Source organism: Elephantulus edwardii, unplaced genomic scaffold (genome assembly GCF_000299155.1).
Source record: "Elephantulus edwardii isolate Elephantulus edwardi_28Jun2011 unplaced genomic scaffold, EleEdw1.0 scaffold00048, whole genome shotgun sequence".
Taxonomy (NCBI): Eukaryota; Metazoa; Chordata; class Mammalia; order Macroscelidea; family Macroscelididae; genus Elephantulus; species Elephantulus edwardii.
In genome coordinates this window covers 1,770,539-1,783,062 of record NW_006399798.1, presented here as the reverse complement: position 1 = coordinate 1,783,062, position 12,524 = coordinate 1,770,539, and the positions used below count along the sequence as shown (strand labels likewise).

Genomic DNA, 12,524 nt, shown 5'->3' with positions numbered 1-12,524 from the left:
TAAAGGTAAACGACCCAGTTGCAAAATGGGCACAGGATATGAACAGACACTTCACCAAAGAAGACATTCAGATGGCCAACAAACACATGAAGAAATGTTCCAAATCCCTAGCTCTAAGAGAGATCCAAATCAAAACAACTATAAGATACCATCTCACCCCAGTCAGAATAGCAAAATTCAACAGAGCAGCAAGTAACAGATGTTGGTGAGGTTGTGGAGAAATTGGAACCCTTATTCACTGTTGGTGGGAGTGTAAAATGGTGCAACAACAATGGAAGGTAGTATGGCACTTTCTCAAAAAGTTACAAAGAGAAATACCATTCGACCCAGAAATTCTACCACTGGGAATATACCCTAAAGAAATCAGAACTGCCACCCAAGCAGATATATGCACACCCATGTTTATTGCTGCTTTGTTCACAATAACAAAGAATTAGAAACAAACCAAGTGCCCATCAACAAATGAATGGATAGAGAAGCTGTGGTATATTCACACAATGGAATACTACACTGCACTGAAAAACAAGGAACTCATGCAATATTATACAAAATGGATCACCATGAAGGACATTATACTGACTGAAATATCTGAGTCATAAAAAGACAAATACTGCATAGTGCCACTGTTGTAGAACAGGACAGATATGGGGATTTAGAGAAACTAAGAAAAGGGGATAAATAATGTACATGACATTGAAACAGATGAGGGAGAGAAATATTTAAAAGGAATATATGATGAGGTCTTATTGGCATGACAAAAGTCCAGAATAAGAACTGCATAGTAAAGCGGGGAGGGGGGCTGTATAACAATGAAAGAACTTTTTTTCCAAAGGAAAAAAATGAACTGGGGCAGGAGGAGGGGGGCAGGGAGGAAAATCTGCAATGAAGAATGAATGGAAATCTAAGTTCTTTATAAACTTTCATTAAAATCTAAAAAAAGAAAAAGGAATATACATGTTGAAATAATATGAGGGGATTTTTCAAATTTGGTGAAAACTATAATCCACAAAACAAACCCCAAAGTACAAAATAAACAATGCAGAGCTTGTCACAACGCGGCTGCTTCCTGAAATCAGAAGCAGGTGGGCTCTCAAAGAGCGGGAGGCGAGGGGCAGGGGCCCGCAGATGAGGAGGACCACAGATTTCTTGTCACAGGCTGGGGTCTCAGAGATGTGGGGAACCTGTCAACCTAGGATTCTAGACCCAGCCGAGGTATATTTTTTAAAAAAGGTAAAGACTTTCCAGATGTACAAAACCTGAAAAAGTTCACCACAAGGGACACACTACAAGATACATTAACAAGATAAGTTTATCACTGAAGGAAAAAATTTCCAGAGGGAAAGACAGACTAAAAGGAATGAAGAACATAAGAAATGAATGGTAACTAGATAAATAAGTGTCTTACCCCCGTGAAGTTTCTTTAGAAGTTAATTGTTTAAACAAGAATAATCCTCATGTCCTGTACAGTTTATAACACACGTAGAAGCAACGTGGATGATAACAGTGTGGTGGTTGGAGAGAGGAACTGATGAGATCTGCTCACCACTCTAAGGTTCTTGTACTTCACTCCGCGTGGTGTAGGACCGACCGCCTGCAGATAGGTGCGGCCGTTAGGGACCGTCCAGGAGGAGCCTGGCATTGCGCAGGCTGCTCCCGGGGCAGCCATCAGGTGAGCCGCGGTGGGCGTCTGCAGGTGCATCCCACAGCTGTGGTGGAAGAAATAGTCGGCCGTGATGTCCTTTCCCACGGGGCGACTGCTGGCTGAACCCCAGCTCTCAGCACTGCCCCGGGCCTGCTCCCCACGCAGCTCAACCAGGTGCACAGGCTGGGCTCCAAGGCCAAGCAAGGTTATGTCATCTACAGGATTCAAGTTCACCTGGGTGGCCAGAAAAGCCGCTTCGCAAAGGGAGGAACCTGTGACAGGCCTGCCCGCCATGGTGGTGACCTGCTCGTGTTTGCTCAGGAGATTTCAGTCCATGACTGAGCAGTGAGCTGGCCACCACTCTGGGGCCCTGACGATCCTGAATTCCTACTGGGTCAACATCCAAGTTCCTTGAGACTGTCCTCATTGGTCCATTCTGTAGTCAGAAGAAATCCCAACACCCAGTCGATCACAACACTGGTCTATAGACCCTGGGAGATGTGTATGCTCACATCTGCTGCACACCAGAGCCGTGGCCTCAGGAAGGACCCCAAGTTCCATCACACCTTGGATGGTTCACATCAGAAGGGCCCCAGGTTCCGCCACACCATTGGTGGTCCGCGGCGCACCACCCTGCAGCCCCACTGTTACCACTGAGAACACGGTATTTGTAGAGTTGATCCCTAATAAACCATTGAGGACAGCCAGTGTCTGCTCTACGTGTTGTCAAAGAAGTAATTGTCAGCAGATTATTTCACGAATCCATTGTCAAACCATGAGATTAACTGTGCGATAATATTTGAAAACAAAAAGTATACGCTCTAAATCCCAAAGCTATTAAAATAACTAAGAAAAGAAATGCAGTTAATAAATCAGCAAATTAAATAATGTGAAATCACAAAAATAAATATAAGGGAAATGCAAAAAGGAAGGAGAGGACAAGGTGAACAGAGTCGCTGTGGCAGATCGAGGGGGGACACTTTCACTGCCGCCACATTCACTGTAAGTCGCCTAAGCACCCTCATGAAAAGACAGAGATCGTCAGGTTGGACAAAAGAAGGAAGCACAAGCGGTATGTTTCCCAACAGAAATGCACTTGGAATAAGAACATACAGACATGTTCAATTGAAGAAGGACAGAGCTGTACGACAAGGCCACGCATCGGTGTTCAGAGTGGAGAGTGCCACTCAGGAAAAGGCAGGTCTCTTCATCACAACAGCAACTTCCGTCCACCCAGAATATGCGGCAGTCCGGGCCTTCAGAGTACATCATTGAAAACCACAAACCCGGTGAATCTCCCGGGAGAAACAGGTCCTCGGTTACAGCTGGGGCTTTCAACACTCCTGTCAGGAATTAACAGAACAAGGGGCCAGGGAGTCAGTAAGAAGTGAAGCCTTTCCCATCACCGTCCATCAGCTGGACGCACTGTCCACCAGGCCCTCCACCCAATGACAGCACAAGACATGATCCTTGGAAGGGCTGCAGAGCACATACCAAGATAGACATGAAGCAAGCCTCCGTCAACTTAAAATAACTGAAATGAACCATAAAGGGTTCTCTCACCCTGGCCCCCAATGTGGTCAAAGTCAAAATCAGTAATGGAAAGCTAACGAGAATTCCCAGTGCTTGATAATTACAGGTGTTTCATAGTCCATGGGGTCCCAGAGAAGTATGAGGAAATGAAATACCGTGAAGTGAATGAACATAAAGGCACCTGTCAGAATGGGTGGTCCCAGCTGAGCCGAGCTGAAAGGGACCTGCAGAGCACTACATAGAGGAGACAGAGGCGGCCGCCACACAGTGACTTCTGCTTCCACCAGACGACTCACAAAAAGCAGGTGGAACTCAGGCAAGTGGCAGGAAGCAGATCATAAGATCAGAGTGGAGATTATTGCCAAAGAAAGCAGAAAGGCATTGGAGGAAATCTGGTACGTCGAAAGCCATTGATTCTCTGAGAAGATCAATAAAATCATAAAGCACTAGCCAGACTGGTAATGGAAAACAGAAGACAGAACTCCATTATCAGCAGCGGGAGAAGTGACATCATGAAGGCTTCTGGAGACATCAACAGAGTGGCAAGTGAATGTCAGGAACAGCTCCTGCAGCACGTGGACCAGCATGTGTGCCGGTGTAGTGAGGTAGAGCAGCCGCTGAAGGTCAGCTAAGACCGTCGTAGCTACTAGTTGGGTTGTTGTTGTTACGTTTCATCGAGTTGAGTTCGACTCATAGCGACCCTTAGCACAGTAGCTCTGAACCCTGCTGTGTCCTGAGCCAGTCTCACTGTCTGACACACCTGCCCTCATGACCCCGGTCACTGTGTTAGTCTACCTCATCTGGGGCCTTCCTCTCCTGCATTGTCCTTCCACCCTCACAACCATGATACCCTTCTCCAGGGATCCAAGAACTGGTCCGTCCTGGCGACATGCCCACAGTAAGAGACGGAGTCTCAGAATCCTTGTCTCCAAGGAGCGGCTTGGTTCTACCTTCTCCAAGACATAGCTGTTAGTTTTTTTGGCGGCCCATGGTGTGTCAGTACTCTTCTCCAGCACTTCTGTCATTTTGGTCATTGGCCAGCTATCTACACTGCAGTCCCGAAAACAGTTCAAATCCACCATCTGCTCCGCGGAAGAAGGAGCCCTCTCCTCTCGTGCTGTTATCTGCCCTGGAAACCCACTGGAGAGTCAGCTATGGGTCGGTTCCTTTCAGTGGGACCCAACAGCATAGTAGCTACTAGAGCACTGGCTTCTGTAGTGTATTTTATCCAAGGGAACGCTCGCTACCTGGTTTACAGCTAGGAAGGGAACATGTCAGTGGTTTTCCTGCCATCCAGTCTGTATGCCGAGCAAGTTGTTGGAGAAGCTGCATTTTGCAGCGGAGTGTGGCACCAGGATCAGAGGGAGACTCACCAATAACCTGTGTTATGCAGACGACACAACCTTGCTTGCTGACAGTGAAGAGGACTCAGAGGCCGCACTGCTGTGGAACCGGGGCTCTGAACTGTCCCCTGTAGGTCTGCCTCCAGCTCCCCGTAGCATCAGATGCCCCACAAATGGCAAGCACAGGCGACCTAGTTTCTCCTCCCTCCTGGAAACTCCCCATCCTCAGTACTGCACAAACGCTTCTGCAATCAGAGTTGGCTCCTCTGGTACCCGAGGCCCAGGAGACCCGGGAACGTGTGTCATCACATTGCAGCATGCGTCACCAGGCCTGTGGGTGACACGCCTCAGAGTGGCATCATCACCCACCAGTCGGCATCGTCACCCACCTGTCGGCATTGTCGCCCACCTGTCGAGATCTCTCTGCCACACGCAGAGTCAGTCAGTTCACTCATCTGTGTTTCCTGTTTGCTGGAGATAAGCTGTGTGTCCCCCAGAGCATTCCAAGGAGACGAAGCTGCCTGACTGTCAGCCCAACCCACACAGCAGAACCAGGCCTGCCCACGGTCCCTCGAGCCCCACTCCATTGTCACACCTGTCCACCGACCACGTCTGTGCTTCTGTGACGGTGAACACATACCTGCTTCATTGCGGTTTGCCCTTCCCACCCTGTCCCACAGTGGATGCCAGTCCCGCACAGGCCAGGCACAGGCGGCCAGGCTGCGTGTTGGAAGCTGCGTCAGGCTGTTTGCTGGGTGTATGTGAGGTGTGCTGGGGCCCGGAGAGAGCAAACGTTTCCTGTTCACATCTTCCCCTCTCTCCCACCTTCTTGTCACTCTGGCCTGAATATGTCATTCAACAGCTTAATCTGGGGAAACAAGGAAACAGACAGTGAGACCAAGCCGTGGGAGGCGCTTCTGTGCAGCATCCCCACCGTGCCGCCTCCTCCTCCTCCTCCTCCTCCTCCTCCTCCTCCTCCGATGGGCCCCTGTTCAGTCTTCCTTGTTAGATGGGGCCTGGCCTGGGAGACCCTGTGTAGTAGCAGCTAAGCTGTCATTTCAGACAGGATTTCGAGTGACATGTCATCAGAGGAATGGGTCAGTGCCTGTGACAGTAAAGGGTTCAGTCTAGAGACTAAGGTGCATCTGATCCAGGTCATGGTCTTTGCATTGGAGAGCTGGATAATGACTACGGATGACAGAAGAATTTGATGCCTTTGAGTTGTGGTGCTGGAGAAGAGTATTGAACATACCAAGAAAACAAATAGGTCTGTCTTGGAGAGAGTGAAACCAAGTTTCAGGCCTGGATTTTGAAGCTCCATCTCACTTTGGACATGTAGCCAGGAGGGACCAATCCTTGGAGAAGGACATCATGCTCAGAAGGGTGGAGGGACAGCGCAGGAGAGGAAGACTCCAGATGAGATGGATTGATACAGTGATTTGGGCCATGGGGGTAGGTGTGTCAGAGTCAGTCAGACCGGCTCAGGACAGGACAGGCTTCAGAGCTGTTGTACACAGGGTCGCTATGGGTCGCAGGCAACTCGACAGCACACCACAGCAACAATCTAAAAAGGCCTTCCTGTGTGTGGCTTGGGTTGGACTGGGACCTTGGACTGCCTATTTTCCAGGTTTGAGTACCGCAGTTGAAGGGTGCTCTTCTCTCCAGTCCCCCCCAGGTGAACACTGGACAGGGAGCCACAGCTCTTACCCCGTTATGCCTCACTCAGTGAGCAGTGTCTCCCTCCTGCTGCTGGGAAGGTGGCCCCTGCCCTGCCCTGGCTTGTGTGTGGCACTCGCCCATGGGACAAGCCTGTAACAGGAAGAGAGGCTGGCTGGTGACCCCCAGATCATTGTCTTCATTTTATGGTCATCCCAAACAAAGCCCAAAGCCCAGCAGGGGCCGGGGTACAGTATAAGATTGGGGTGCTCGCCTTGCTGAGTGCTTCCCCCACACGCTGCCCACTGAGCTGGGGTATGCGGTTCTGGGGGGACCCGCTCCACCTCGGCCTTGTGACTCTGGCGCCAGCTTTCTGAGGCTGAGCCCAGCCTTGTCCACAGCCTGGAGTATGTGCAAGTCCCACCGCGGGCGGAGCCAGGGCAGGAGGCTGAGAGTGACGCCCGCCTGCCCCGTGTGCTGGCAGCGCAGTCCTCTCCAGGCTCACGGCCTCTCTCCTCTGTGCTCTCTCCCCAGTCATGCCAGGCGGACCTTGTGAAGGACAATGGTCACAAGTACTTCCTGTCAGTCCTGGCGGACCCCTACATGCCGGTAAGGTCCTTGTCACCATGTCACCCAGCCAGCTAAGGGACACAGGGACGGACAGCAGGTCACGAAGGGACAGTCCTGCTGAGCCGGCTCACTCACTGGTCAGGCCGCCCAGTGCTATCCTCTTACCTCTTATTTCTCGCCCACTGATGAGAGTGAAACAGACGCCAGGATGCCTTCGTAGCATGGCGTTTCACTCACACATTCACGCAAACGTTTCCTTACGCCCGTGTCTCTTTACGGAGCGAGCCTTGGCTTCGTGGTGTGCAGGCACATGTGTGCAGGATTCATCCTCTGGTTAGTTTTCGGAGAGTCAGTAAAGCAGTAAGAGTGTAGGCAGGCCCTTGTGCACAGGGCAGTGGTGCTGGGTGCCGAGTGTGGCCCTGCTGCCCAAGCCAGGCCCTCAAATCACGCCGGGTGCTGTGTGGCTCAGAGGAGCCACCTCCCTGCTCTTAGTGCTAAGAAAGACCCTGCCCAGTCACCTGGGTGGCACACAGACCACCTCACAGCACACTGGCCACCTCACGGCACTGCTGCCCCAGGTGAGGACCCGGCCACCTCACGGCACTGCTGCCCCAGGTGAGGACCCGGCCACCTCACAGAATATTGGCCACCTCACAGCTCTGCTTCCCCAGATGAGGACCAGGCCACCTCGGGCACACAGACCTCCTCACAGAACACTGACCACCACATGGCACACTGGCCACCTCACGGCACTGCTGCCCCAGATGAGGACCCGGCCACCTCCCGGCACATTCACGCTTTGAGGGCAGAATGGAAGGAAGAGAAAGGTGTCTCTGATGCCGACATGTGAAGAGAGAGATCAGGGAGACTGAGGGGTGGACAGCACTCCCAGGGTCCCATGTGAGGAGTGTGGTGTGGCAGGAACCCCTGCACCCCAGGGCTCAGCTCTCTGGGGGCTTCTGTAAGGCAGCGAGTGTGATGCATGGAAGCAGCCAAGCCAGAGCCCAGCCTGCTGCGGCCGAACCACATCCAGCTGCTGGCGGCCCTGCACCAATGTGAGCTGTCTGATCTTCAGGATAGTGGGGTGCAGGGATTCGGGGGCTGCTCTGGGGTGCTGTCCACCCCAAGAAGTGCAGGCTCAGGCTTCCCTGTCTTCCAGGCCGAGCATCGGACCATGACAGCCTTCATCCTAGCTGTAATCGTCAATAACTACAACACGGGCCAGGTGAGTGTCGCCCAGCAGTGGGGCCTGGAGGTCGGGAGAGCCCTGCGTCCTCCACATCATATAAAACTAACGAGGGACGTGCTGGCCTGGGCGCAGGGTGCCCACGAGCGGCATGTTAGCTTGGGAAATTTGCAAGGCAGAGTCCTTATGCTGTCGGGTCTGAGATGCTCCCACAGTGAGCAGTTTCCCCGAGCAGCTTTTCGGGTGTTTACTCCTCCGAGTCTCTGGGTGGGTGCGAACCACCAACTGCCGAGCACCAGTCGTGTGCTGCACCCAGGGCCACAGAACGACTGGACTTGGCAGTGGGCTTCTCGTTAGGCAGTGGCCCTGGCCCCTGATGGCCACAGTGAGGCCACATGCCCGTGCCTTTCACAGGAAGCCTGCCTTCAGGGGAACCTGATTGCCATCTGTCTGGAGCAGCTCAATGACCCCCACCCTCTCCTGCGCCAGTGGGTGGCCATCTGCCTGGGCCGCATCTGGCAGAACTTCGACTCGGCCCGCTGGTGTGGAGTGCGGGACAGCGCACACGAGAAGCTCTGCAGCCTCCTCTCGGACCCCATTCCCGAGGTGAGCCCCACCCCGCCTCGCTGCTTCGTGTGCCGTCGGCGCCGCCCTGCAAACAGTGAGGGCAAGCCTGGGGCCTGTGCAGCAAAGCTCTCCGCTCGGCAATCCTGCACCTGAACGCAGCGAGTAGGAGACGCAGTGACTAGGAGACGCACAGTGCGGCGGCAGGTAGCAGGGGCGCCCGCAGGCTCAGAGGTCCTGCATGCTTAGGCTCCCCTTCTGCAGGTGCGCTCACACTGTCCTCTTTCCTTACACACGGGCACCTGCTGCCCCTGGCCAGCCCTCTGCACTCTCACCTCAGGCTGGTAGAGGGGCAGTGCGCCAGCCAGTGGTGCAGCTCCAGGCAGGTCTGTGAGCCCAGGTCCCCAGGGGCTGAGCCAGGCGTTGACTCCTGGCCCCTCTCTCCCCACCTGCCCTGTTGTCATTCAAGGATTTCTTTGCAAACAGTCTGCCTGCACCTCAGCTTGTCTTGGGCTTCTCAGGAGCCTCAGGTCTTGCTCTAAGCATGGCAGCCCACCTGTCCCGTCGGCGTGGTCGCCTCAAGCCCCGCTGACAGCGCTGATGCTGGCCCAGCCCTCCTAGCTGCTCATGACCACAGCTGGATCTGGAGTGCATCTTCCGGACCAGCCTAGTGCTCGGTCGGCCAGCCCTCTGAGTCCAGTTCTCCTAGATAGCTGGGCAGCCACATCTGCCCCTTGGGATGAGCTGGAGGGGCCTCCAAGTGTCCAGGTTTCGGGACTGCAGGACCACTCTCCTGCCCTCACCCGGCTCTGCTCAGGAGGACCTGTGACATGGGGGTGTCATGGCCGAGCATGAACCAACCTGGGGACCGGAGGCCCAGCTGGTCCGCACCCTCTGAGGTTAACAGTGTCCTGCCCGCCACAGGTCCGCTGTGCTGCCGTCTTTGCCCTGGGCACCTTTGTAGGCAACTCTGCCGAGAGGACCGACCACTCAACCACCATCGATCACAACGTGGCCATGATGCTGGCCCAGCTCATCCACGACGGCAGCCCCGTGGTGCGCAAGGTGTGTGCCTGCCCTCGCCCTGTGGACAGCGGGTGCCTGGCTGCTGCCCCGCGCTGTGTACCTGCCCGCACCCCTGCAGACAGGGGCCCTGACCGTGCTGCCCCGGAATGTGCCCCTCCTTTGTCCCTGCAGACAGCGATGCCTGGCCAGCCTTCAGCTTGGTGCCCAGGGTGTAGGCCTCTACCCAGTAGAACAGGTGGCCTGGCCTCCTGCCTAGACCTACGCTGCCAGGCCCTACAGCAGTGAGGAGGCGCCACGGGTCTTCGTGGACGCTGTGCTAGCTGGCCACGAGGTGTCTCTTTGGTTCCCTTCAGACCACGCTGCTTCCCCAAATCCTTGCAGTCCACTCCCCTTAAGGACCCGCAGCTGCTGGGTCTGTTCTCTGTAAAGGCCACGTATCCCTGCAGCTCACAGAGCTGAACCACGTGTACCTTTCGGAGCAGTAGACACCTGCAGACACGCAGGTGGAGGTGGGGGCGCCCCTGCCCCAGGCCTTGCCCAGTGGGCCCCATGGGTTGAGTGCTCCCAGGGCCCACGGCCATCAGCTCTCCCCTCGAGCCTTGACCACTTACCTCCAATTTCTCTGAAAGAGCAGCAGATGGCGCTGTCTGCTCCACAGAGCGGAGGCGGGAACAGCCTGGCTTCCGTGTTTATGAACCCATTTTTCCTTTTGTTTCTGGGTGACTTTAGGCCTCTGGGGACTGGTGTCTTAGCAGTGACCATCCTAAAGTACGAGGATTTATGTCCCTCGATGGCACTGATGATGTTTTAGTTCTAGAACTTTCCCATTTCCCTGTAGAAACTAGAAACTAAGATATAATGTATAAGCATTTCTCATTTGGTAAAGTCAGTGTACCCAGCCTGCCAGAGGTCTTCTGCTTTACGGAGTCCGTGCTGAGTGGGGTCCAGTCCCCGAGTGGCATCTTGTCCTGGTCACTGTTCATTGTCCACCTGTCCACCTTCAGGGGTGCACCTCACCCTCCTGTCCTAAAACTCGACGTCAGTCAGACCCAGCGTTCTGGAACATTCCCGGGTTCGTGGCCTGCTATCTTGACCACTCAGCTGTTGAGGCATCCTCACAGCACGGAGGGTCATGGTCCTGGCTCCTTATAACAAAGGCAAAGCCCACTGTCCCCTTCTTTTCTGTGGTGACTCCAGTGGTGGCCGCTCTGACTGGTGAGTGACGGTCCCTCCCTCTCTCGGCAGGAGCTGGTGGTGGCACTGAGTCACCTGGTGGTTCAGTATGAGAGCAATTTCTGCACCGTTGCCTTACAGTTCATGGAGGAGGAGAAGAATTACCCCCTGCCCTCGCCTGCAGCCACAGGTACGTCTGTCCACATGTCCTCTGAACGCCAGCCTGCGCTCCCGTTTCCATTACAGACGGAGACACAGAGACCTCGGTCCCTCCCTGACCAGTAGGGCCCGGGGGAGGGCACAGGGCTTAGGAGGCCCGCTTCCACTATGGGTGGGAGCCCCCCTGATGTGCCCCATGGAGGAGTGGAGCAGGCACCGGGCCATCCCCGCAGGGCGGGGCATCCAGCCGTAATGAGAAGTGAGGTGCTGATCCAGCTCTGACTTGGTGAACCTCGAAGATGAAGGAAGACAGTTGTGTGGCGCCCACTCTGAACTCTCGAGGCCCGGAGGGCACACGCTGGAGGGAGGACGGAGAGTCCAAGCTCTGTCCAGTGTGCTGGGAACTGGAGAAGGTGCAGCGCTGGCCGCCCATGTTCCGAATGCAGCAGTGACATGGGCTCTGTGCAGAAGGCTTCTGAAGGTCCACCATTCTTCTGTGGAGGGGGAAAGCTGGGAAGGAAAAGAAAAGGGGTTGAAATCCATTTTGGGCAGATCAGGACCAAACACCGTCCTCAGAAGGGGACCCACCACAGTTCACTCGGCCTCACCGTGCCCTGAGCAGTTGCCAGCACCCTCTCTCTGGGCTCGAGTCGTAACACACAGGTGTGCTCCCTCTCCCCTGTTCCTCCTCGTCATGTGTTAGGACACTGCACCCCTTCTCCAGGCCCAGCCAGGTTCACTGGGCAGGTAGCCCTTTGGCGTTCAGTGGGTCCTAACACATGGCCTTCCTATCCCCCTCGGCGGAGGTGTTGGGGCACCAGCTCTGAGCTGTGGGCCCCACAGAGGGTCATAACACATGGGCCTCCTTCTCCTTCCTGTCCCCCCTCGGCGGAGGTGCTGAGACACCAGCTCTGAGCTGTGGGCCCCACAGACGGTTGTGCACAGCTGTCCTTCCCCCCTGTCCTCACCGTCACCATGTCCCCCAGGCTAGCTGAGTCCCTGGACCCCCTTTTCACCTCGTCCTTCCTGCTGGAGATGCAGTCACCTTTCCTGCTGTGTCCTATCAAGAGCCCCCCCAAAGCACGGCCGCATGAAGAGTGGTCAATGACCCGCTGTGTGCTTGGTAGTAGAGTACCAGGCCTTTCTTCTGAGGCACTGAGTAGACCCGAGCCCTAGACGAGCACATGAACAGTGCGCACTAGAAACTGGAGGTGAAGGATGCCTTTGTCTCCACTGCCACCCCTAGCCCAGCAGCCCCCAGCCCCGCACCCAGGGTGGGCCCACACACACCCACCCCAGCAGAGCCAGTGAAAGGCCTCGGGCATCAGCTCCTTTCCATGTTGTAACTTAAGAAAGCATCGCCGTGGGTTAGGGTCTCCCTGCCTCCCCATCCGGCCTGCTCTCTGCTCCGTGTCTGGCTTTGTTTTCTCTGCAGTGTGGGCTCTTCTGAGTCAGGCCCCTGTGTGGTCACTCCTGTCATCCCACTGTCCTACAGTCCATCACTAATGGCCCTGTTCTTTCTTCCACCAGAGGGCGGCAGCCTGACCCCCGTGCGGGACAGTCCGTGCACCCCCAGGCTCCGCTCCGTGAGCTCCTATGGAAACATCCGCTCGGTGACCACTGCCAGGAGCTTGAACAAGTCTCTGCAGAACCTGAGCCTCAGCGAGGAGTG

At 55.0% G+C, this 12,524-nt stretch overlaps 1 protein-coding gene across 2 annotated transcripts in view; it reads left to right on the top strand.

Annotated features, from left to right (window-relative positions):
• RPTOR (regulatory associated protein of MTOR, complex 1) overlaps positions 1 to 12,524 on the top strand; it is a 285,559-nt gene that overhangs the window by 235,157 nt on the left and 37,878 nt on the right. The window contains exons 14-19 of one of the 2 annotated variants that reach the window (XM_006886161.1): positions 6,709 to 6,783; positions 7,904 to 7,969; positions 8,345 to 8,536; positions 9,419 to 9,559; positions 10,766 to 10,883; positions 12,383 to 12,523. In XM_006886161.1, coding sequence (XP_006886223.1) covers positions 6,709 to 6,783; positions 7,904 to 7,969; positions 8,345 to 8,536; positions 9,419 to 9,559; positions 10,766 to 10,883; positions 12,383 to 12,523 — 733 coding nt within the window. The remainder of the gene's footprint in view (positions 1 to 6,708; positions 6,784 to 7,903; positions 7,970 to 8,344; positions 8,537 to 9,418; positions 9,560 to 10,765; positions 10,884 to 12,382; position 12,524) is intronic. The other variant, XM_006886162.1, reaches the window with a different exon arrangement.